The following is a 26,901-nucleotide window of genomic DNA, read 5'->3' as shown; positions in this document are numbered from 1 at the left end:
ACTGGGGCCAAGCTCCCTGCCATCTAGGACCTCTATACCAGGCGGTGTCAGAGGAAGACCCTAAAAACTGTCAAAGGCTCCAGCCACCCAAGTCATAGACTGTTCTCTATGCTCCCTCACGGCTCAAGTGGTACCGATGCACCAGGTCTGGAACCAACAGGACCCTGAACAGCTTCTACCCCCCAAGCCATAAGACTGCTAAATAGTTTGTCTGGGTAGTTAGTCCAACTAATTAACGATCTACAGTCACCCTTTTTGACTCATCACATATGCTGCTGCTACTGTTCATTATTTATCCTGTTGCCTCGTCACTTTATCCCTATCTACCTGTATATGTACATATCTCCCTCAATTACCTCGCTAATAGCTAGGCTAGGTTGAAGATACCATGTAGATCGCGACCACCACCTAATAATTATCATCAAAAACAATTGTCATTACCATCAAACTAAAACGGGATGCAACAGTTCTACAGTATAATTGGCTTAAAAGCCAATGTGTATTATTTAACATTACTATTAAAATAGTACTCACTTATAGGAATGGGCCATTGTGTACAAGTTGCTAGCTATCCCATAAAGCTATCGCCCGAAACCACATATCGTCATCTTCTCTGTTTTACTAACTTCCTGTTCTTTGACGGACTCTGGCTGGACTGAAGACGACGCTAGTGCGTTGCGTTTTCATTCCGTTGTGGACGTCTCCATCGAAATGCACGGCATCCATCGTAACGTAACGGAGTGCTTATGGGTAATGTGAACGAGGCTTTAGTCTACACCCGTTATTTATGAAGCAATGAATTACCAGACTCATTACCTGTGTGCATTACAACACTGTATATATACACATAATATGACATTTGTAATGTCTTTATTATTTTTGAAATTTCTGTATGTGTAATGTTTACTGTTAATATACAAAATTGAAATAAACAATAAAAATTATCTACCTCACTTGCTTTGGCGATGTTAACATATGTTTCCCATGCCAATAAAGCCCCTTGAATTGAATTGAATTTAGAGAGAAGATAGTGGGAGAGTGTAAGAGGGAGAAGATGATAGAGAGGGAGAGAGCAAGAGGGAGAAGATGATAGAGAGAGGGAGAGGGAGAAGATGATAGAGAGGGAGAGAGCAAGAGGGAGAAGATGATAGAGAGGGAGAGAGCAAGAGGGAGAAGATGATAGAGAGGGAGAGAGCAAGAGGGAGAAGGTGATAGAGAGGGAGAAGATGATAGAGAGGGAGAAGATGATAGAGAGGGAGAAGATGATAGAGAGAGAGAAGATGATAGAGAGAGGGAGAGGGAGAAGAAGAAGACGTTAGATGGTGGAGGAACAAAGAGGGAGAGAGTAACAAAGTATAGATAGCTGCTACCTAGGGTGGTAAAGTATGTGATTTAGTATTTCAGTGTGTCAGAGATAATCTTCATCCTCCTCTGTCACTTTGCCATACCCTGGGTTCAGCTGTAATGACACACATCTACACCCAGGGTTGTCCAGTAGCCACTCCTGTCGGTAGGTTCTCTCCTGTCACAGCACTGCAGCTGTGTAATCTAGGGCCTACACACACGGGTTTACAGATGAATGCATGTATTTAGGCATAAAGTCGAAAGGGAGGGTAACAGGCAAGTATTACTGACCAACCCATGGATAAAAACACTATGTGTAGGGGGTTCTGTGTGTGTGTGTTCTCACCTCGTATCTGTGTGTGTGTGTGTTCTCACCTCGTATCTGTGTGTGTGTGTGTGCGTGTGTGTTCTCACCTCGTACAGTGATGGGGAACAAATTGATTCAGTTACAGATCAGGATATTGTATATCGTATCGTTTTGACAATATCACAATATAATTTTTTTACGCTAGTTTGCTTTTCCTGCACAAAAATTCCATGATCTTTCCTTCATTACTTGTTGTCCTTCTTTTTAAATAAGAAGCCATTTTTTTTGGGCCACTTTTATTTCCATGACTGATCAAAAACGTTGTTTTCTAATGTCTCGCTCTTGTCCCTCTGCACATATGGTGAGAATAAAGTTTTGAACATCAAATCACAAAAAAAATCACAGTATTGAATCGCAATACATATCGTATCGGCACCTAAGTATTGTGATAATATCTTATTGTGAGGTTCCCAGCCCTAATTAGCAATATGATCCCTCTTTATTTCGGGATCCAAGAAGGTCCTGTTTATTGACAAACAACCTCTACAGAGAGAGAGATGCCCACACCCCATTTAGGCCCCCTCAGATCAGACCTATGCCACTCCCGCCCACCCCATTCCCCCCATTCCTGCAAAGAGGGCCTCAACATGAAAGTCACACATACGCCCAGGTCGTGAGCAGGCAAACAGGCCCAACCCCCACTCTTACACTAACCGATGCCAATGGCATGTACCAGATGCTCAGCAGGCTCTGGTCACACTTAGTGGCCTGAGGCCAAACCACACAACCAACAACATTGGACACTTTATGGAACACAAAGCCTTCACTATCTCATCCTGGAATATCCAAGGCATGAGGTCATCTGCCTTTGGCCTGAAGAGCAGGAACCTCGGCAATACAGTCATCCTACAAGAAACATGGTATAAGGGAGACGGACCCACTGGTTGCCCTCTAGGTTACAGAGAGCTGGTAGTCCCATCACCAAACTACCAGTTGTGAAACAGGGAAGGGATTCAGGGGGTATGCTAATTAGGTATAGAGCACACCTAACTCACTATTAAATTAATCAAAACAGGAACATTTTACATTTGGCTAGAAATTCAAAAGGAAATGATCTTAACAGAGAAAAATGTCCTCCTGTGTGTTACCTATATCCCCCCACTAGAATCCCCATACTTTAATGAAGACAGCTTCTCCATCCTGGAGGGGGAAATCAATCATTTCCAGTCCCAGGGACATGTACTAGTCTGTGGTGACCTAAATGCCAGAACCGGACAAGAACCTGACACCCTCAGCACACATGGGGACAAACATCCACCTGGAGGTGACAGCATTCCCTCCCCCATATACCCCACTAGGCACAACTACGACAACATAACCAACAAAAATGGGCCACAATTCCTGCAGCTCTGTTGCACGCTGGGTATGTACATAGTCAATGGTAGGCTTCGAGGGGACTCCTATGGTAGGTACACCTATAGCTCATCTCTTGGCAGTGTTGTACTGTTGTACTGTAGACTACTTTATCACTGACCTCAACCCAGAGTCTCTCAGAGCGTTCACAGTCAGCCAACTGACACCCCTATCTGATCACAGCAAAATCACAGTCTACTTGAACAGAGCAAAACTCAATCATGAGGCATCAAAGCCAAAGGAACTGAGTAATATTAAGAAATGCTCTCAAGAGAAGACAGGCTATGTGCACACTGCCCACAAAATGAGGTGGAAGCTGATCTGCACTTCCTAACCTCCTGCCAAATGTATGACCATATTAGAGAGACATATTTCCCTCAGATTACACAGACCCACAAAGAATTCGAAAACAAATCCAATTTTGATAAACTCCCATATCTACTGGGTGAAATACCACAGTGTACCATCACAGCAGCAAGATTTGTGACCTGTTGCCTCAAGAAAAGGGCAACCAGTGAAGAACAATATTTTCCCTTTTCTACTTCAACTATTTTCACATCGTTACAACACTGTATATAGACATAATGACATTTGTCTATTCATAATATGACAAATGTCTATTATTTTGGAACTTCTGTGAGTGTAATGTTTACTGTTAATTTTTGTTGTTTATTTCACTTTTGTTTATTATCTATTTCACTTGCTTTGGCAATGTTAACAATATGTTTCCCATGACAATAAAGCCCCTTGAATTGAATTGAAAGGAAGGTCCTGTTTATTGGCAAACACAAGGAGAGAAGCTCCTCCTAACCTCTACAGAGGGAGATAGATGGAGGGATGGAGGGACAGAGAGGGGAGGGAGGGACCGAGGGAGGGAGAGTGAGATATCACCAGCTAGTCATTCATTTGTGTGTGTGTATGCAGTCCCCTGTGTTTGCGTACCTCTGTGTGTGTGTGAATTTGGGCAATTCTTTGTGCAAAGGTAAAAGTGGGGTTGATGTACTCAGTAGGGTCTTTACAATCTATATCTGGTAATGTATGGTGTCGTCTTGGTTACCTCGGTACAAACATGATCTTTAGCCAGGACTGTCACACCTTCGATTGTCTTTCCACCCCTCCTCATGAACATCAGTAAACAGCATGGGTAGGAACAGCTATATGTAGGGTGTATAAAATGTATACATTCAGTATTTATATAATTTATCACACATTTTAATACGTTTTAAATGCATTTCAAATCACTGGATTTCAATTAAAAAATGATCCGATGCGATCTGCACTTTAAAAAAATAAATAAATAAATATATATATATATATTTTTTTACAATAATTCACATGCACATTGTGACTGAGAGAAGTTTTTGTAACTTGAGTCGAGAATTGTAATGTAACATTTGGAGTTAAAGTGAAAGTATTTAATTGTATGTCGAGTCATCTGTTATTTAATAGTAAATTGTACAGGCTAAATGTGCTTGCCCCTCTCTGTGGTAAATGCCTTTGAAGCAGGCTACCACCCGGTTACTCTACCCTGCACGCCAGAGGCTGCTGCCCTATGTACAAAGACATGGAACACTGGTCACTTTAATAATGTTTACATACTGTTTTACTCATTTCATATGTTGGGGGTGGCAGGGTAGCCTAGTGGTTAGAGCGTTGGACTAGTAACCGAAAGGTTGCAAGTTCAAATCCCCGAGCTGAAAAGATACAAATCTGTCATTCTGCCCCTGAACAGGCAGTTAACCCACTGTTCCCTGGTAGGCTGTCATTGAAAATAAGAATTTGTTCTTAACTGACTTGCCTAGTAAAATAAAGGGAAAGGAAAACATGGTTCAGTCTGCTTTCCACTAGGCACTGGGAGAGGTAAAAACAACTGTATTATAGTCAATCCTATTCAACTATTGCTGTATATACACACACACTCTAAAATGTGCAGTTTTGCCACACAATACAAAGTCACAGATGGTTCAAAGTTTGATGGAGCGCGCAATTGGAATTCTCTAAAACACACACACACACATTTATACTCAATACTCTGACATTGCTCATCTTAATATTGATATATTTCTTCATTCCATTCTTTTAGATCTGTGTGTATTGTTGTGAAATGTTAGATATTACTGCACTGTTGGAGCTAGGAACACAAGCATTTAGTTAGATATTACTGCACTGTTGGAGCTAGGAACACAAGCATTTAGTTAGATACTACTGCACTGTTGGAGCTAGAAACACAAGCATTTAGTTAGATACTACTGCACTGTTGGAGCTAGGAACACAAGCATTTAGTTAGATACTACTGTACTGTTGGAGCTAGGAACACACTTCCTGTTATGGGTATAAGAGCATTTAGTTAGATATTACTGCACTGTTGGAGCTAGGAACACAAGCATTTAGTTAGATATTACTGCACTGTTGGAGCTAGATGGCACAGTAATGTGAATGGCTAACTTCCTGTTATGGGTATAAGATGGCACAGTAATGTGAATGGCTAACTTCCTGTTATGGGTATAAGATGGCACAGTAATGTGAATGGCTAACTTCCTGTTATGGGTATAAGATGGCACAGTGATGTGAATGGCTAACTTCCTGTTATGGGTAATAAGATGGCACAGTGATGTGAATGGCTAACTTCCTGTTATGGGTATAAGATGGCACAGTGATGTGAATGTCTAACTTCCTGTTATGGGTGAAAGATGGCACAGTGATGCCATCTGTTGGTAAATGTTGATTACTGCAACTCCAGTGTTTTTAATCGATGTGCTTGAGATACCCGGAGGTATTGCAATGTACTGAACAAGACTGGTTACTCGCATCAATGCCTCTGTCTCGTTATTTAACATCCAAACACTTACTGTGCCACTCAAGAGACACACAATTGAATGTTAATTTCGAGGGGTGTATGAATATGAAATGCATGATTAGGCTAACAGACTTACAACAAATTAATTGACTTAATTGTATTACTACTTTAGTACTGGTATTGTTTTACCAGTATTACTGCCATTGGGATACTAATTTCTCAGTAATTGGTCATTCATATCCTTCCATACTCACTGAAGCGCTCCAAGCATCGGACCTCCTACATTCGTAATGACGCACTCCAATGACCGAGTGAAAATATGCAATGAGCTCATCCCTGCTGTGTCCTGCTGTGACTGTACTGCTGGAAGGGAGTCCACACATGTTTTTGACTGGCACAAACTTTTCGCCCTGTCATGTTTTCACTACGGTTCTCCCGTGACAATAAACCAGGTATTGGAGTCCCATATAACTATTTGAGGTGAATGCAAGGATTTATTAGTTTATCAGGTTGAAGAGGTCGAATGATAACAAAAAATATATATTTTTGTGATTTGGTTTGGCTACTTCTGCACACAAAAAAATTACGGTGGCGCTTCAACTCCAAGACGCGCTGTGCGTTCCTCTTCCAAAGATCAACATGATGTCTGCCATTGACACGGGTACCTCTGTGTACCAACGAGCAAAACTACTGAACTGGCTTTACACGTCGCTACATGACACGCAACAGACCAATACCTTCGATGCGTTCCGAACGGAATCGGAGAGTTCTCCACGCGACCGGAACAACAAACAGCGGTCCGAGGCTGCTGTCGACCTGAGCACTGCGCTCAACTCTAACTATCTCATCAACTTCGTGCAACTTCAGAGGAATGAGGTAGAAATTTTATTTAACTTCAGATATGTTATTTGTTCGAATTCCATCATGTCATGCCAAATAACTTGTATTAAAAACTGAATCCAGTAATGTATTATGTCATACATGGAACAAACTTGAGAGAAAAGTAGGTTTAATCGTGTGAATGGCAATGTTATAATTAACATAAACGCTGCGTATGCCTACACATTCACTTGAAGCATGCACAAATATGTTCTTATATCATTTGGTTTTTGATTCTAATAAGTTATTGTACTCATCCCATATAGGGCTATGAATCTTACCTTCCCATTTTCAGCAAGGGTACCAATCCAATGTGCCACCATACTGTACAGTAAACCCCCAGCTCCACCATACTGTACAGTAAACCCCTAGCTCCACTATACTGTACAGTAAACCCCCAGCTCCACTATACTGTACAGTAAACCCCCAGCTCCACCATACTGTACAGTAAAATATGTTCCACCATTTGTACAGTAAACCCCCAGCTCCACTATACTGTACAGTAAACCCCACTGCTTCACCATACTGTACAGTAAACCCCCAGCTCCACCATACTGTACAGTAAACCCCCAGCTCCACCATACTGTACAGTAAACCCCCAGCTCCACCATACTGTACAGTAAACCCCCAGCTCCACCATACTGTACAGTAAACCCCCCAGCTCCACCATACTGTACAGTAAACCTCTAGCTCCACCATACTGTACAGTAAACCCCAGCTCCACCATACTGTACAGTAAACCCCAGCTCCACCATACTGTACAGTAAACCCCCAGCTCCACCATACTGTACAGTAAACCTCTAGCTCCACCATACTGTACAGTAAACCCTAACTCCACCATACTGTACAGTAAACCCCCAGCTCCACCATACTGTACAGTAAACCCCAGCTCCACCATACTGTAGCTCCACCATACTGTACAGTAAAGTCCACCAACTGTACAGTAAACCCCCAGCTCCACCATACTGTACAGTAAAAGCTCCACCATACTGTACAGCTCCACCATACTGTACAGTAAACCCTAGCTCCACCATACTGTACAGTAAACCCCAGCTCCACCATACTGTACAGTAAACCCCCAGCTCCACCATACTGTACAGTAAACCCTAGCTCCACCATACTGTACAGTAAACCCCTAACTCCACCATACTGTACAGTAAACCCCCAGCTCCACCATACTGTACAGTAAACCCCTAACTCCACCATACTGTACAGTAAACCCCCAGCTCCACCATACTGTACAGTAAACCCCCAGCTCCACTATACTGTACAGTAAACCTCTAGCTCCACCATACTGTACAGTAAACCCTTAGCTCCACCATACTGTACAGCTGTATGTAGGCTGTAATACACACTAGGAAAAGAGGGTTCCTCAAGGGTTCTTTGGAATAGGTGATAGTTCTATGTGGAACCACAATGACTCAAATAACCATTTGAGTCCTTCAATGGTTCTTTGCAGTTCACAAAAGGGTCCTTGGCTCTTTTAGTGTCAATTAAAATGTAGGGGTGGAGGCTACTTACAATAGTAGGGCGTGGTGAGAGTGTCATTCCAGTGTTTTCAATCTATTGTGTTATGTCATTACATGTTAAATATGACTATGGCCAGGGATGGTGTCTTGTGTAACACTCATGTATGGCTTTGTGTCAATTGAGAACTGTTGACTAAGTCAGTGGTTTGAGAACTGTGGACTAGGTCAGTGGTTTGAGAACTGTTGACTAGGTCAGTGGTTCTCAATTCACTCCTCTGGGACCTTCAGCCGTTCCAGAGCTAGCACACCTGATTGACAAGTTGAGTCAACACAATACCACCTATGGAATTTTAGCAATGTACTATGGCTAACCAGAATTTATTTTTTTTTCTAAAACTGTATGTTATTTTAAAAAAAAGGATCTACAAAGAACCTTTGAGATTGAGTTTCATAGCGAAACCCTTTTTAGGTGATATAGAACCTTTTTAATGGTCCTTTATAGAACCTTAGGGAAGGGTTCTTTATAGCACCATACAGATTCCATTTAGAACCCGAGGAGTATGGTTCTTTATAGAACCTTAGGGAAGGGTTCTTTTTAGCACCATACAGATTCAATTTAGAACCCGAGGAGTATGGTTCTTTATAGAACCTTAGGGAAGGGTTCTTTATAGCACCATACAGATTCAATTTAGAACCCGAGGAGTATGGTTCTTTATAGAACCTTAGGGAAGGGTTCTTTTTAGCACCATACAGATTCAATTTAGAACCCGAGGAGTATGGTTCTTTATAGAACCTTAGGGAAGGGTTCTTTTTAGCACCATACAGATTCCATTTAGAACCCGAGGAGTATGGTTCTTTATAGAACCTTAGGGAAGGGTTCTTTTTAGCACCATACAGATTCCATTTAGAACCCGAGGAGTATGGTTCTTTATAGAACCTTAGGGAAGGTTCCATGTAGCATCAACAAGGGATCTGAATGACCCCCTCTTGTACATAGTGCCTGGTGTGTGTTGAGACTGTTCTGTCAGTGGGTTGCCAGGGGAGGTTTGGCACCTTGAAAAAGGCCCCTTACAGCTTTTTAAAAACATGATTGCTGTGTTAAAAACAACCCAAATTGGGTTCTTTGGTCACCCAATGCTGGGTACATGTTGGACAGAACACACGCTGGGTTATTTTGATCCAGCCAGTTGGGTTGCATGTTGGGTTGTTGGGATTACCCAAACATGAGCTAATTTAACCATCAACTGGGTCTTTTATTCTCTCATGCTGGGTTGACCTATCAGCTGGGTCTTTTATTCTCTCATGCTGGGTTGACCTATCAGCTGGGTCTTTTATTCTCTCATGCTGGGTTGACCTATCAGCTGGGTCTTTTACCTATCAGCTGGGTCTTTTTTTCTCATGCTGGGTTGACCTATCAGCTGGGTCTTTTATTCTCTCATGCTGGGTTGACCTATCAGCTGGGTCTTTTATTCTCTCATGCTGGGTTGACCTATCAGCTGGGTCTTTTATTCTCTCATGCTGGGTTGACCTATCAGCTGGGTCTTTTATTCTCTCATGCTGGGTTGACCTATCAGCTGGGTCTTTTATTCTCTCATGCTGGGTTGACCTATCAGCTGGGTCTTTTATTCTCTCATGCTGGGTTGACCTATCAGCTGGGTCTTTTATTCTCTCATGCTGGGTTGACCTATCAGCTGGGTCTTTTGTTCTCTCATGCTGGGTTGACCTATCAGCTGGGTCTTTTTGAACGTATTCCTTAGGTGATTTTCAGGCGGCATGGCTTTCAGATAGATCTTATTTGCCACCCGTGAGAGTAAATGTCATTCCTGTTGATCATGGTAAGCTAACATACTGCAAATATATATTCTGTGCGCTTTACACTTCTGTAAGCCTCATTGAAGCGGCAAAAATCTCAATGTTTGACCTTAACACATGATGACTATACAACAGAACAGATGATAACTATAGAACAGAACAGATGACTATACAACAGAACAGATGACTATAGAACAGAACAGATGACTATAGAACAGAACAGATGACTATACAACAGAACAGATGATAACTATAGAACAGAACAGATGACTATACAACAGAACAGATGACTATACAACAGAACAGATGACTATACAACAGAACAGATGACTATACAACAGAACAGATGATGACTATACAACAGAACAGATGACTATACAACAGAACAGATGACTATACAACAGAACAGATGATGACTATACAACAGAACAGATGATGACTATACAACAGAACAGATGACTATACAACAGAACAGATGACTATACAACAGAACAGATGATGACTATACAACAGAACAGATGACTATACAACAGAACAGATGATAACTATAGAACAGAACAGATGACTATACAACAGAACAGATGACTATACAACAGAACAGATGACTATACAACAGAACAGATGATGACTATACAACAGAACAGATGATGACTATACAACAGAACAGATGACTATACAACAGAACAGATGACTATACAACAGAACAGATGACTATACAACAGAACAGATGACTATACAACAGAACAGATGACTATACAACAGAACAGATGACTATACAACAGAACAGATGAACAGGAATGACATTTACTCTCACACGTGGCTAGAATAACCATCTGAAAGCCACTCATTTACTAAACTATCTGACCCACTGGGTCGTATCTCAATAACCCAGTGCCAATAACCCAGCCTTGCTATTTTATTCAAGAAAACAACCCAACTAAGTGACCGACCGCCTACAACCCAGCTGTAGGGTCAACCAAACAACCCAGCAGTAGAGTCAACCAAACAACCCAGCAGTAGAGTCAACCAAACAACCCAGCAGTAGAGTCAACCAAACAACCCAGCAGTAGGGTCAACCAAACAACCCAGCAGTAGAGTCAACCAAACAACCCAGCAGTAGAGTCAACCAAACAACCCAGCAGTAGAGTCAACCAAACAACCCAGCAGTAGAGTCAACCAAACAACCCAGCAGTAGAGTCAACCAAACAACCCAGCAGTAGAGTCAACCAAACAACCCAGCAGTAGAGTCAACCAAACAACCCAGTAGTAGAGTCAACCAAACAACCCAGCAGTAGAGTCAACCAAACAACCCAGCATTTTCTAGAGTGTAGGTCCGACACCTCCTGGTCCGAAGAGTATAGTATGCGTCTCAAATGGCACCCTATTCCCTATGTAGTACACTACTTCTGACCAGGGACCATGTAACTCTGGTCAAAAGTAGTGCACTATAAAGAGGATATGGTGCCGTTAAGGAACGTACTCGCCATGTTCCTCCACTGGTCTGGTGGTGGTGGTGCTGAATTCAAATGTATCCCCTATAGAAAGCTAGTCCTCCTGCACCAGGGTAAATGTATCCCCTATAGAAAGCTAGTCCTCCTGCACCAGGGTAAATTGAAGTATATTCATTTGTTAGTCCTTATGTAGCTGTTATGACAGCGTTATGCCATCAGCCAAAGTAGTGAAGATTTGTTGCCTTTCATCCTGACACAGTTCTATTCCACAACACAAGTTATGTAGAGCCAGTAACAATCTTCACATTGGTACCACAGTCAGTTCTCCTCTGGACCACAGACACACTGGTACCACAGTCAGTTCTCCTCTGGACCACAGACACACTGGTACCACAGTCAGTTCTCCTCTCTGGACCACAGACACACTGGTACCACAGTCAGTTCTCCTCTCCTCTCTGGACCACACTGGTACCACAGTCAGTTCTCCTCTCTGGACCACAGACACACTGGTACCACAGTCAGTTCTCCTCTCCTCTCTGAACCATAGATACACTGGTACCACAGTCAGTTCTCCTCTCTGGACCACAGACACACTGGTACCACAGTCAGTTCTCCTCTCTGAACCACAGACACACTGGTACCACAGTCAGTTCTCCTCTCTGAACCACAGACACACTGGTACCACAGTCAGTTCTCCTCTCTGGACCACAGACACACTGGTACCACAGTCAGTTCTCCTCTCTGAACCACAGACACACTGGTACCACAGTCAGTTCTCCTCTCTGAACCACAGACACACTGGTACCACAGTCAGTTCTCCTCTCTGGACCACAGACACAATGGTTCTGATTGTGTCAACCCAAATGGGGTGAAATAGAAAAGATCTTTGACAAAGACATTCTGTTCCTCCAAAGAAATGGAACTCTTTCTGCTCGTAGACTGAATGACAACGCAATAAAAGAAGGTCTGGTTCTGTTGTGCAGAGTGAGTAGACTAGCAAACAGGAAAACCTAAGTTTTGGTGTCTAATATCCCAGATTGGGCCTTTAACATACTCTAAACGCGGTCTCCTCGACCGTGAACGCGGTCTCCTCGACCACATTGCCTTTGTCGCTATAAAGAGGATGTTCAGTGCTATGGATTGACTAGAGCCCTCACCGTTTTCTATCCGCAGGCCTTAAACAGCAACTTGTATAAAAGCTCCTCGCTCAACAACATCATAGACGGCCTGAGTTCTCTGACAGACCACTTCTCTGACCTCTCCATCTCCTCTGAGCCACGCAAATCCAGCAAGCGACCTCCGCCCAACTACCTGTGCCATCTCTGCTTCAACAAAGGACACTACATCAAACACTGTCCTCAGGTGAGCTGGGCATGGCCCCTACACACTACACACTACCCTCAGGTGAGCTGGGCATGGTCCCTTCACACACACACACTGTCCTCAGGTGAGCTGGGCATGGTCCCTTCACACACTACACACTACACACACACACACTACACACTACCCTCAGGTGAGCTGGGCATGGTCCCTTCACACACTACACACTACCCTCAGGTGAGCTGGGCATGGCCCCTACACACACACTACCCTCAGGTGAGCTGGGCATGGCCCCTACACACACACACACACACACACTACCCTCAGGTGAGATGGGCTTGGCCCCTACACACACACACACACACACACTACCCTCAGGTGAGCTGGGCATGGCCCCTACACACACACACACACACTACCCTCAGGTGAGCTGGGCATGGCCCCTACACACACACACACACACTACCCTCAGGTGAGCTGGGCATGGCCCCTTCACACACACACACACACACACACTACCCTCAGGTGAGCTGGGCATGGTCCCTACACACACACACACACACACACACACACACTACCCTCAGGTGAGCCGGGCATGGTCCCTACACACACACACACACACACACACTACCCTCAGGTGAGCCGGGCATGGTCCCACACACACACACACACACACACTACACACTACCCTCAGGTGAGCTGGGCATGGCCCCTTCACACACTACACACTACCCTCAGGTGAGCTGGGCATGGCCCCTTCACACACTAACCCTCAGGTGAGCTGGGCATGGCCCCTTCACACACTACTTCACACACACACACTACCCTCAGGTGAGCTGGGCATGGCCCCTTCACACACACACACTACCCTCAGGTGAGCTGGGCATGGCCCCTTCACACACACACACACACACACACACACACACACACACACACACACACACACACACACACACACACACACACACACACACACACACACACACACACACACACTACCCTCAGGTGAACCGGGCATGGCCCCTTCACACACACACACACTACCCTCAGGTGAGCTGGTGGCCCCTTCACACACACACACACACACACACACTACCCTCAGGTGAGCTGGGCATGGCCCCTTCACACACACACACTACCCTCAGGTGAGCTGGGCATGGCCCCTTCACACACACACACACACACACACACACACACACACACACACACACACACACACACACACACACACACACACACACACACACACACACACACACACACACACACTACCCTCAGGTGAGCTGGTGGCCCCTTACCCTCAGGTGAGCTGGGCATGGCCCCTTCACACACACACTACCCTCAGGTGAGCTGGGCATGGCCCCTTCACACACACACACACACACACACACACACACACACACACACACACACACACACACACACACACACACACACACACACACACACACACACACACACACACACACACACACACACACACACACACACACACACACACACACACACACACACACACACACACACACACTACCCTCAGGTGACCCGGGCATGGGCCCTTCTGAAGCAAACCAGCTACAGTACAGTGCAGCCACCTTGGTCTGCTTTGAAAACAAATGCCTGATGATTGTTGAGGAAAGATGGTTAGCGGTTACATAACTAAGTAGTATTAATGGTTTGTCAATAGTAATGTCCCTTGATGTTACAAGACTCACAATCACAATGAATCTGAAGAGCTCACACACGCTGATATCATGTTTCTGATAAGAACTAAAACTCTGATGAATTACAGGGGTTCTAGAGTTTTAGGACTTCTATATTCATTCCACTAAACCATCATTAAGATCTAAAACTCTGTGATAAAGTACAGGGGTTGTGAAGGGAGTAGTACACAGCGTTGTATGAGATCTTCAGTTTCTTGCCAATTTCTTGCATGGAATAGCCTTCATTTCTCAGAACAAGAATAGACTGACGAGTTTCAGAAGAAAGTTTTGTTTCTGGCCGTTTTGAGCCTGTAATGCTGATGCTCCAGATACTCAACTAGTCTAAAGGCCAGTTTTATTGCTTCTTTAAAATCAGAACAACAGTTTTCAGCTGTGCTGACATAATTGCAAAAGGGTTTTCAAATGATCAACAAAAAATGTGCTTTTCCTTCAAAAAAAGGACATTTGTGACCCCAAACTTTTGAACAGTAGTGTATATCTAGTCCAGGGCTCTCCAACCCTATTCCTGGAGAGATAACCTCCTGTAGGTTTACATCAGGACTCTCCAACCCTGTTCCTGGAGTGGTACCCTCCTGTAGGTTTACATCAGGGCTCACCAACCCTGTTCCTGGAGAGGTACCCTCCTGTAGGTTTACATCAGGGCTCACCAACCCTGTTCCTGTAGGTTTACATCAGGGCTCTCCAACCCTGTTCCTGGAGAGATACCCTCCCGCCCAGGAAATGTTGTGAAAGCAAGTAGCTTTCTGGTCCGTGATATGAGAGGAAACGAGGGACATAAACAGCCTGAAGACAGCCATTGAAATCAAAATCACAAACTCTAAAGCATGAAGTGCAACTGATTTGAACAGCGAGGTTGAGAGACGAACAGGGTTGAGGAGACGAGACCTGACAGGTGCAACAAGTTGAAGTAGGGTGCACGGAAGGTCTGGTGGACAAAACGCATCAAACTTGGCTTTCATTCGTTATCGTTAGGTGTAAATAAAGCTAATTTTAAGAAGAGAAATTGTGGAAATACCCATAATGATGACTTTGTGGCTGTTCATAAATCAGCAGAACGTTAAAGACCTATTTATTGACACTTTATGTAGTTGTCCTGTAATACTTTGTTTGAAATGACACCTTCGGTCATTCATAACACATCCATAAAGACTCATCCATAAAGACTCATCCATAAAGACTCATCCATAAAGACTCATCCATAAAGACTCATCCATAAAGACTCATCCATAAAGACTCATCCATAAAGACTCATCCATAAAGACTCATCCATAAAGACTCATCCATAAAGACTCATCCATAAAGACTCATCCATAAAGGCTCATCCATAAAGACTCATCCATAAAGACTCATCCATAAAGACTCATCCATAAAGACTCATCCATAAAGACTATCACATGACGCCGTACTTGCTTTAAAAGTCAGACCCATTTGATCGTTCATAACACAAGTAAAGGCTAAATGATGGTAAACACAAATGTATTAACGTTTAGGGGAATTATCACAGAATTATCACAGAATTATCACAGAATTATCACAGAATTATCACAGCTACAACAAATAAACATCAAATAAAGTTTACAACGATTTCATTTCTACATTTAAAAAAACAACACAAAAACATGAAGTTTCAAAAAGTCCAACATTAAACACTACTATACTAATGTAATTACATTACACAGGGCTGTGAATAGTGTAGCTGCTCCCTGAGCTGGAGGACCATTGGTTCTGTCCTCTCTGCCTGCTGGAGATGTTGCATGTTGGTGCAAACCTTAAAAGTACCAAACAAAGTTAGCAGGTGTGTTAGGGAATGTTTTGTCACCTGGATAAGGACAGAAATACTCTAAATGGGTAGACGGGGAAACCAGTCGCTTCGTATTATTAGATTCCTTTTTTCATTTACAAATCATTTACAAATCTCATGATGTGATTATTTCTCGATGGATTTTTATTTAACTGAGCCTGCTGACTGGATACGTTTCGTTAGCTTGCTAGCTAGCTAGCTATAACTCTGAAGTCGCTGAAATGATTTGAAATAACGATTTGAGGTAGCTATGTAATCTAACACAACACTTCACTGTTACAAACTCATTTAAATTACAATAAGTAAAGATGAATATACTTGTTTGTTTGTCGCTGTCCAGCGGGCATTTGATTTGTGAACTTATTACATGTGCTCTTACTGAGCTATAGAAATATATAATAATATAGAAATGCCGCTAACCAAACAGTGCAGGACATGCACACTGAATTAAAGGACAACGACACTCAAAAATGAAAGCTTCTTTGATTTTTCCCAGACATCAAGTCTTCCCCTTGATGTGTTCACAACGATGCTTAAACCACATCAATTCCAATTTGGTTGAAAAGCAGAAAAATGGGGCAAATCCGAAATCTGGAAAACAGTTTAGTCAGTGGACCTGTTGGTTTCAGTCTTCCCTCAGTCTCTGCCATGTTTGTATGTCAATGGTTTAATGGTTTAATGTTGTCTTTAACCTCAGTGCTATTGAATGTGAGACAAATCCCTGTCAAATGACAAATAAATTAACTAAAATGACTGTGTCAAAATGTAAATGTCATCTAATGTCATTATCAGGGGAAAAAAACTGTTGTCAGAAAACCCCAAGACTTCTAAGAATCAATTTACAGCCAGTCAAAATGTTTACAACAACTTATAAATATAATCCATGCTACCCTATGCATTGGAATGGTAGATGCTAGATCAACATGCTGGTGACAACATTCTGAGTATCCCCTGACATCTTTTACCGTCCCATAAGGCATTGGAATGGTAGATGCTAGATCAACATGCTGGTGACAACATTCTGAGTAGTATGCTAGATCAACATGCTGGTGACAACATTCTGAGTATCCCCTGACATCTTTTACCGTCCCATAAGGCATTGGAATGGTAGATGCTAGATCAACATGCTGAGGACATACATCAGCCATGTCCCATGAGACTGAAAAGATGTCAGGGAAAACAGAGAGATAGCTATGCTTCCCTTCTAGCAGAGCCACGACCCTTTTAATGTGCTGCAGTCTGGAAACACTTTATGCTGGCCTGGTTGGGATTCTTGTGTGTGTGTGTGTGTGTGTGTGTGTGTGTGGGGGGTTGACTTGTTTAACTATTCTTGTGGGGACCAGCTGGGGGCATGTTGTTAGTCACCACAAGGTCAAATGCTATTTCCAGGGGTTTAGGGTTAAGGATTTTGAATGGGACTGAATTGTGTGTCCCCACAAGGTTAGCTGTATAATAGTGTGTGTGTGAGTGTGTGTGTGTATGCGTGTGTGGTATGTGGGTGTGTGTGTGTGCATGCATATGTGGTATGTGGGTGTACGTGTGTAGTATGTGTGTGTGTGTGTATGGTGTGTGTGTGTGTGTGTATGTGTGTGTGTGTGGTATGTGGGTGTACGTGTGTAGTATGTGTGTGTGTGTGTATGGTGTGTGTGTGTGTGTGGTATGTGTGTGTGTGTGGTATGTGGGTGTACGTGTGTAGTATGTGTGTGTGTGTGTATGGTGTGTGTGTGTGTGTGGTATGTGTGTGTGTGTGGTACGTGGGTGTACGTGTGTAGTATGTGGGTGTGGTGTGTATGGTATGTGTGTGTGTGGTATGTGTGTGTGTGTGCATGCATGTGTGGTGTATGTGGGTGTACGTGTGTAGTATGTGAGTGTGATGTGTATGGTATGAGTGTGTGTGTGGGCAAACTAATGAAGCTGTAACATACTGTGGCTGGAACTAATGAACACACTGCTTTTTGTTCTTGGGAAGTTGAGGACTGTGGTATTGTGTATGAAGTCTATATGTACTGTGTGGATTTACTGACTGCCTGGCTACTACCCTCAATGAAAATCACTTCAGTTGACAGAGCAATAGAACTGTCCCAAGGTGTTATCAGAAAGAATGTTCTACAGTCAATTAATCAAACGCTGGTTTAATCTGTAAGTATCCATAGAGTATCTAGTGTTAACTAATAATCACTGATTATAACACACACACACACACAAATTACTCTAGGCCTACTGAAAAACAGAACCTTCTTAGGCTATGTAAAACTCACCATTTGAAAAACAGGGGAACATGCTGCAGGAGTGGGGGGACATGCTGTGGGAGGCTGCGGGAGTGTAAAACTCACCATTTGATACATGGGAACATGCTGTGGGAGTGGGGGGAACATGCTGCAGGATGCTGGTGGGGAACATGCTGCAGGAGTGGTGGGGAACATGCTGCAGGAGTGGTGGGGAACATGCTGCAGGGGTGGGGAACATGCTGCAGGAGTGGGGGGAACATGCTGCAGGAGTGGGGGGAACATGCTGCAGGAGTGGGGGGGAACATGCTGTGGGGGGAACATGCTGCAGGAGTGGGGGGAACATGGGGAACATGCTGCAGGAGTGGGGGAACATGCTGCAGGAGTGGTGGGGATGAACATGCTGCAGGATGCTGTGGGGTGGGGAACATGCTGCAGTGGGGGGAGTGCAGGGTGGGGGAACATGCTGGTGGGAACAGTGGTGGGGAACATGCTGTGGGAGTGGTGGGGAACATGCTGTGGGAGTGGTGGGGAACATGCTGCAGGAGTGGTGGGGAACATGCTGTGGGAGTGGTGGGGAACATGCTGCAGGAGTGGTGGGGAACATGCTGCAGGAGTGGGGGAACATGCTGCGGGAGTGGTGGGGAACATGCTGCGGGGTGGGGGGAACATGCTGCAGGAGTGGGGGGAACATGCTGTGGGAGTGGGGGGAACATGCTGCAGGAGGGGACATGCTGCATGCATGCAGTGGTGGGGAACATGCTGCAGGAGTGGGGGGAACATGCTGCAGGAGTGGGGGAACATGCTGTGGGAGTGGGGGGGAACATGCTGCAGTGGGGGGAACATGCTGTGGGGTGGGGGAACATGCAGGAGTGGGGGGAACATGCTGTGGGAGTGGGGGGAACATGCTGCGGGAGTGGTGGGGAACATGCTGTGGGAGTGGGGGGAACATGCTGCAGGAGTGGTGGGGAACATGCTGCGGGAGTGGGGGGAACATGCTGCGGGAGTGGGGGGAACATGCTGCAGTGGTGGGGAACATGCTGTGGGAGTGGGGGGAACATGCTGCGGGAGTGGGGGGAACATGCTGCGGGAGTGGTGGGGAACATGCTGCGGGAGTGGTGGGGAACATGCTGTGGGAGTGGTGGGGAACATGCTGCGGGTGTGGGGGGGAACATGCTGCGGGTGTGGGAACATACTGCGGCTACATAAGGACTCTTGTTTCTCTAAAGGCTTCGTGGACAGAGGTCAGAGAGTCACGGCTGTATTGTTCACTCAGCAGCCATGTGTGTGTGTGTGCGTGTCTGTTATGTGTCTGTGTGTTCTATAGTTATCAAGTCATGAAATCATTTCATCCTTCTATGAGAAAGCCAGAGATCTGAAGGCCTGTGATTCGTCAGAAATCGGCAAGTGTCCAAAACATGACTGAGATTTAGTCATCACTGTGGTTTCTATTTATTTTCCTCTGAGAAAGTCAGAGGGCTCTCTCAGATATAGTCCTAAGTGCCTATTTTTTAAAGGCAGTGATCAGTCAGAAATGTCTGGTTGAAAAAAAAAAAATATGCCTGAGATGTGTTTGAGATAATATGCAGACTGAACAGCCCATAAAACAGACGTAATTGTCGGCTATTTATGTAATTTTGGTTATTTTCATATCTACAATTATGTAGGAATTTACCAGACAAGTGTAATTAACATTTTACACTCATGGGAATTGGCCTCTATGGATAGGGCTGAATTGAAATGTTCCTGAAGGATGAAATATGGAAAGCATATCCATGGTAGTAATTGAAAGGGAACAGTTTTGGAGATTATGGGAACATCATATGAAATGTATTTATATAGCCCTTCTTACATCAGCTGATTTCTCAAAGTGCTGTACAGAAACCCAGCCTAAAACCCCAAACAGCAAGCAATGCAGGTGTAGAAGCACGGTGGCTAGGAAAAACTCCCTAGAAAGGCCAAAACCTAGGAAGAAACCTAGAGAGGAACCAGGCTATGTGGGGTGGCCAGTCCTCTTCTGGCTGTGCCTGGTGGAGATTAGAAACCTAGAGAGGAACCAGGCTATGAGGGGTGGCCAGTCCTCTTCTGGCTGTGCCTGGTGGAGATTAGAAACCTAGAGAGGAACCAGGCTATGAGGGGTGGCCAGTCCTCTTCTGGCTGTGCCGGGTGGAGAACCAGGCTTGAGGGGTGGCCAAACCTGTAGAGAGGAACCAGGCTATGAGGGTGGCCAGTCCTCTTCTGGCTGTGCCGGGTAGAGAGGAACCAGGCTATGAGGGGTGGCCAGTCCTCTTCTGGCTGTGCCGTGTGGCGATAGACCAAATGCGAGGACACAATCGTTCACCTGGCACAAGACTGAATCCTAACATTACACTGTTGATTTGATGTGCTGTACTTTTCACAACATTTGTTCAAATAATGAAATCTGAAAATACTCTGGATACATTCAGTAACATGATAGGAATATTCCTGGAAAATGTTGTGGTGCAACATAAGACAAAAAAATGACAACGGTTTGAGTGAGAGGACTAACTGGTGTCTCCAAGTGGACACACACACACACACACACACACACACTTCTCCAAAAGTGTTCACAGTTCCTTAGTAATTTCAATGCACTTGTATAACTCAAAGAATAGTAGGAAGGAGTCATGAGTGCATTCAGGTGCGTGTGACGCGCCAAACTTTCTTCACAATAAACAAACACATTCTGTTCAGAACAATGCCGTTGTGTCATCTGGTAACTGTACATCACACGGATCATAATCACGGATCATAAACGTTGGCACTGTAAACTACTTTTATGATGTGTTTGTATGACATCAGAGCTGTATTTATTTTAACCCTCAATGTCTCATTTTTCAAAATACATCGACTCCTCTCGATTTACAGTAGTTCCCCTTCACTCAGACAACAACAGTTTCTCCTCTCGATTTACAGTAGTTCCCCTTCACTCAGACAACAACACATGTTCAACAGTTTCTCCTCTCGATTTACAGTATTTTCCCTTCACTCAGACAACAACACATGTTCAACAGTTTCTCAGTCAGCTGGAGGGATGAGGGGACATCTTCTTGTCACTCACAGCGCTCTAGTTCAGAACAGCGGTCAGTCAAAACACATACAGAGCTGTGAAGTGGAGAAACTGAGCTCTGACGTCATGTACAGCATGTTACTCTACTGCCACTGTGTTCCAGGTGCTTAAATATGCAACCAACCCCGAAACAGGTACAAATGTAAAGGATTAATTGGAACCATGACTAGGGTTAGAGAGGAGGTCTGGTACTGTGGTTAGAGAGGAGGTCTGGTACTGTGGTTAGAGAGGAGGTCTGGTACTGTGGTTAGAGAGGAGGTCTGGTACTGTGGTTAGAGAGGAGGTCTGGTACTGTGGTTAGAGAGGAGGTCTGGTACTGTGGTTAGAGAGGAGGTCTGGAGGTTTGATACATCCAGTGTGAGTTGTTTCCTGTATGCTCATCTTTTTAAACATCTAAGCAGACATGTTGACAGTAATGATGGACTGGTTCTGCTGCTGTTACACATTCAAAACTCACATTCAAAACTCTGCAAACTGGAAACGATTTATCCGGAGGCTGCATTCATTGTAGCTGGGGATTTTAACAAGGCTAATCTGAAAACAAGACTCCCTAAATTTTATCAGCATATCGATTGCGCAACCAGGGGTGGAAAGACCCTGGATCATTGTTACTCTAACTTCCGCGACGCATATAAGGCCCTGCCCCGCCCCCCTTTCGGAAAAGCTGACCATGACTCCATTTTGTTGATCCCTGCCTACAGACAGAAACTAAAACAAGAAGCCCCCACGCTGAGGTCTGTCCAACGCTGGTCTGACCAAGCTGACTCCACACTCCAAGACTGCTTCCATCACGTGGACTGGGAGATGTTTCGTATTGCGTCAGACAACAACATTGACGAATACGCTGATACGGTGTGCGAGTTCATTAGAACGTGCGTTGAAGATGTCGTTCCCATAGCAACGATTAAAACATTCCCTAACCAGAAACCTTGGATTGATGGCAGCATTCGTGTGAAACTGAAGGCACGAACCACTGCTTTTAATCAGGGCAAGGTGTCTGGTAACATGACTGAATACAAACAGTGCAGCTATTCCCTCCGCAAGGCTATCAAACAAGCTAAGCGCCAGTACAGAGACAAAGTAGAATCTCAATTCAACGGCTCAGACACAAGAGGTATGTGGCAGGGTCTACAGTCAATCACGGACTACAGGAAGAAACCCAGCCCAGTCACGGACCAGGATGTCTTGCTCCCAGGCAGACTAAATAACTTTTTGCCCGCTTTGAGGACAATACAGTGCCACTGACACGGCCTGCAACGGAAACATGCGGTCTCTCCTTCACTGCAGCCGAAGTGAGTAAGACATTTAAACGTGTTAACCCTCGCAAGGCTGCAGGCCCAGACGGCATCCCCAGCCGCGCCCTCAGAGCATGCGCAGACCAGCTGGCCGGTGTGTTTACGGACATATTCAATCAATCCCTATACCAGTCTGCTGTTCCCACATGCTTCAAGAGGGCCACCATTGTTCCTGTTCCCAAGAAAGCTAAGGTAACTGAGCTAAACGACTACCGCCCGTAGCACTCACATCCGTCATCATGAAGTGCTTTGAGAGACTAGTCAAGGACCATATCACCTCCACCCTACCTGACACCCTTGACCCACTCCAATTTGCTTACCGCCCAAATAGGTCCACAGACGATGCAATCTCAACCACACTGCACACTGCCTAACCCATCTGGACAAGAGGAATACCTATGTGAGAATGCTGTTCATCGACTACAGCTCGGCATTCAACACCATAGTACCCTCCAAGCTCGTCATCAAGCTCGAGACCCTGGGTCTCGACCCCGCCCTGTGCAACTGGGTACTGGACTTCCTGACGGGCCGCCCCAGGTGGTGAGGGTAGGCAACAACATCTCCTCCCCTCTGATCCTCAACACTGGGGCCCCACAAGGGTGCGTTCTGAGCCCTCTCCTGTACTCCCTGTTCACCCACGACTGCGTGGCCATGCACGCCTCCAACTCAATCATCAAGTTTGCGGACGATACAACAGTGGTAGGCTTGATTACCAACAACGACGAGACGGCCTACAGGGAGGAGGTGAGGGCCCTCGGAGTGTGGTGTCAGGAAAACAACCTCACACTCAACGTCAACAAAACTAAGGAGATGATTGTGGACTTCAGGAAACAGCAGAGGGAACACCCCCTATCCACATCGATGGAACAGTAGTGGAGAGGGTAGCAAGTTTTAAGTTCCTCGGCATACACATCACAGACAAACTGAATTGGTCCACTCACACAGACAGCATCGTGAGGAAGGCGCAGCAGCGCCTCTTCAACCTCAGGAGGCTGAAGAAATTCGGCTTGTCACCAAAAGCACTCACAAACTTCTACAGATGCACAATCGAGAGCATCCTGGCGGGCTGTATCACCGCCTGGTATGGCAACTGCACCGCCCTCAACCGTAAGGCTCTCCAGAGGGTAGTGAGGTCTGCACAACGCATCACCGGGGGCAAACTACCTGCCCTCCAGGACACCTACACCACCCGATGCTACAGGAAGGCCATAAAGATCATCAAGGACATCAACCACCCGAGCCACTGCCTGTTCACCCCGCTGTCATCCAGAAGGCGAGGTCAGTACAGGTGCATCAAAGCTGGGACCGAGAGACTGAAAAACAGCTTCTATCTCAAGGCCATCAGACTGTTAAACAGCCACCACTAACATTGAGTGGCTACTGCCAACACACTGTCAATGACACTGACTCTACTCCAGCCACTTTAATCATGGGAATTGATGGGAAATTATGTAAATATATCACTAGCCACTTTAAACAATGCTACCTTATATAATGTTACTTACCCTACATTGTTCATCTCATATGCATATGTTGATACTGTACTCTATATCATCGACTGCATCCTTATGTAATACATGTATCACTAGCCACTTTAACTATGCCACTTGGTTTACATACTTATCTCATATGTATATACTGTACTCGATATCATCTACTGTATCTTGCCTATGCTGCTCTGTACCATCACTCATTCATATATCCTTATGTACATATTCTTTATCCCCTTACACTGTGTATAAGACAGTAGTTTTTTTTTGGAATTGTTAGTTAGATTACTTGCTTTTTATTACTGCATTGTCGGAACTAGAAGCACAAGCATTTCGCTACACTCGCATTAACATCTGCTAACCATGTGTATGTGACAAATAAAATTTGATTTGATTTGATTTGAAAACCAAGCAGTCGGTAAGCACCATGAAAATATGCTTTTTATTCACATCTACAGATGGCGTGGTTTCTTCATGATCACAATCAGCACGTTGATCTCCATTCTTCCTGATCACAATCACCACGTTGATCTCCATTCTTCCTGATCACAATCACCATGTTGATCTCCATTCTTCCTGATCACAATCACCACGTTGATCTCCATTCTTTCTGATTACGTGTTGCTCTGTTCTGGGCCAGGTCTTTCCTTGAACCACACAATTGGACCATCATCAAGATTAGACCAAAATAGAGTTTGCTTTTTGGAGTATGGTGTCAAAAAAGCAGAGCATCTCTTTATTACAGACAGACCTCTCCCCATCTTTACAACCACTAAATCTATAGGTTTTGACCATGACAGTTTACAATCTAAAATAACGGCAAGTAATTTCGTCTCCTCAACTTGTTCAACAGCCACACCATTCATTACCAGATTCAGCTGAGGTCTAGAACTTAGGGAATGATTTGTACCAAATACAATGCTCTTAGTTTTAGAGATGTTCAGGACCAGTTTATTACTGGCCACCCATCCCAAAACAGACTGCAACTCCTTGTTAAGGGTTTCAGTGACTTCATTAGCTGTGGTTGCTGATGCGTATTTGGTTGAATCATCAGCATACATGGACACACATGCTTTGTTTAATGCCAGAGGCAGGTCATTGGTAAAACTAGAAAAGAGTAGAGGGCCTAGAGATCTGCCCTGCGGTACACCACACTTTACATGTTTGACATTAGAGACGGTTCCATTAAAGAAAACCCTTCGAGTTCTATTAGATAGATAGCTCTGAATCCACGATATGGTTGAAAAGCAATAACAGGGTATGGTCAATGATATCAAAGGCTGCACTGAAATCTAACAGTACAGCTCCCACAATCTTCTTATTATCAATTTCTTTCAACCAATCAGTCATTTGTGTCAGTGCAGTACATGTTGAGTGCCCTTCTCTATCAGCATGCCGAAAGTCTGTTGTTAATTTGCTTACTGAGAAATAGCATTGTATTTGGTCAACACACAATTTTTTCCAATAATTTGCTAAAAGTTGGCAGCAAGCTGATAGGTCTGCTGTTAGAACCAGTAAAGTCCACTTTATCACTCTTGCGTAGCAGAATGACTTTGGCTTCCCTCCAGGCCTGAGGACAAAGACTTTCCTGTAGACTCAGATTAAAGATATGACAGATAGAAAGCTACTGAGGATGGTAGCTGACTCTATAGCCACTCCTATCTAAGCTGTCAATGCTAGGAGGATTGTCATTATTGATAGTTAACAATCATTTTCCCACCTCTCCCAAACTAAATTTACAAAATTCAAACTTTTCTTTCATTATTTGTTATTTTATGCATGAATACGAGGACTCACTGTTCATTGTTGGCATTTCCTGCTTAAGTTTGCCCACTTTGCCAATGAAATAATCATTAAAATAACTGGCAATATAAAATGGTTTTGTGATGAATAAGCCATCTGATTGGATGAAAGATGGAGTTGAATTTGTCTTTCGGCCCATAATTCCATTTAAAGTACTGCAAAGCTTAATATCATTGATCTTGGCCTCATACAGTTTCTTCTTTGTGTTGAGTTTAGTCACATCATTTCTCAGTTTGCAGTAAGTCAGCCAGTCAGATGTACAGCCAGACTTATTAGCCACTCCTTTTGCCCCCATCTCTTTCAACCATACAGTTCTTCAATTCCTCACAATCCATGGAGCCTTAACAGTTCTAACAGTCAGTTTCTTAGCAGGTTCATGTTTATCAATAAATGGAAGAAGCAATTAAAGAAATAATCAACTGCAGCATATGGATGCTCCTTATTAATCACATCAGACCAACAAATATTTTTAACGTCATCCACATAAGAGTGGATAAGAGCAAAATATTGTATGATCTCTTATATACTATTTTAGGCCCAGATGTTGGAACTTTGGCTTTCCTGGGTACAGCCACTATATTGTGATCCCTGCATCCAATGGGTACGGATACAGCTTCAGAACTAAGTTCTACAGTATTAGTAAACATGTGATCAATACATGTGGATGATCTTGTTCCTGT

At 44.3% G+C, this 26,901-nt stretch overlaps 1 protein-coding gene across 1 annotated transcript in view; it reads left to right on the top strand.

Moving 5' to 3' along the window:
* Positions 1–6,175: 6,175 nt before the first annotated feature.
* LOC121840753 (zinc finger CCHC domain-containing protein 24-like) overlaps positions 6,176–26,901 on the top strand; it is a 29,191-nt gene continuing 8,465 nt past the window's right edge. The window contains exons 1-2 of the mRNA XM_042305815.1: positions 6,176–6,737; positions 12,646–12,834. Coding sequence (XP_042161749.1) covers positions 6,501–6,737; positions 12,646–12,834 — 426 coding nt within the window. The 5' untranslated portion in view covers positions 6,176–6,500. The remainder of the gene's footprint in view (positions 6,738–12,645; positions 12,835–26,901) is intronic.

This window comes from Oncorhynchus tshawytscha, linkage group LG25, assembly GCF_018296145.1.
Source record: "Oncorhynchus tshawytscha isolate Ot180627B linkage group LG25, Otsh_v2.0, whole genome shotgun sequence".
NCBI classification, from domain to species: Eukaryota; Metazoa; Chordata; class Actinopteri; order Salmoniformes; family Salmonidae; genus Oncorhynchus; species Oncorhynchus tshawytscha.
Note: the sequence above shows the minus strand (reverse complement) of the source record. Positions and strands in the feature narration are given on the sequence as shown.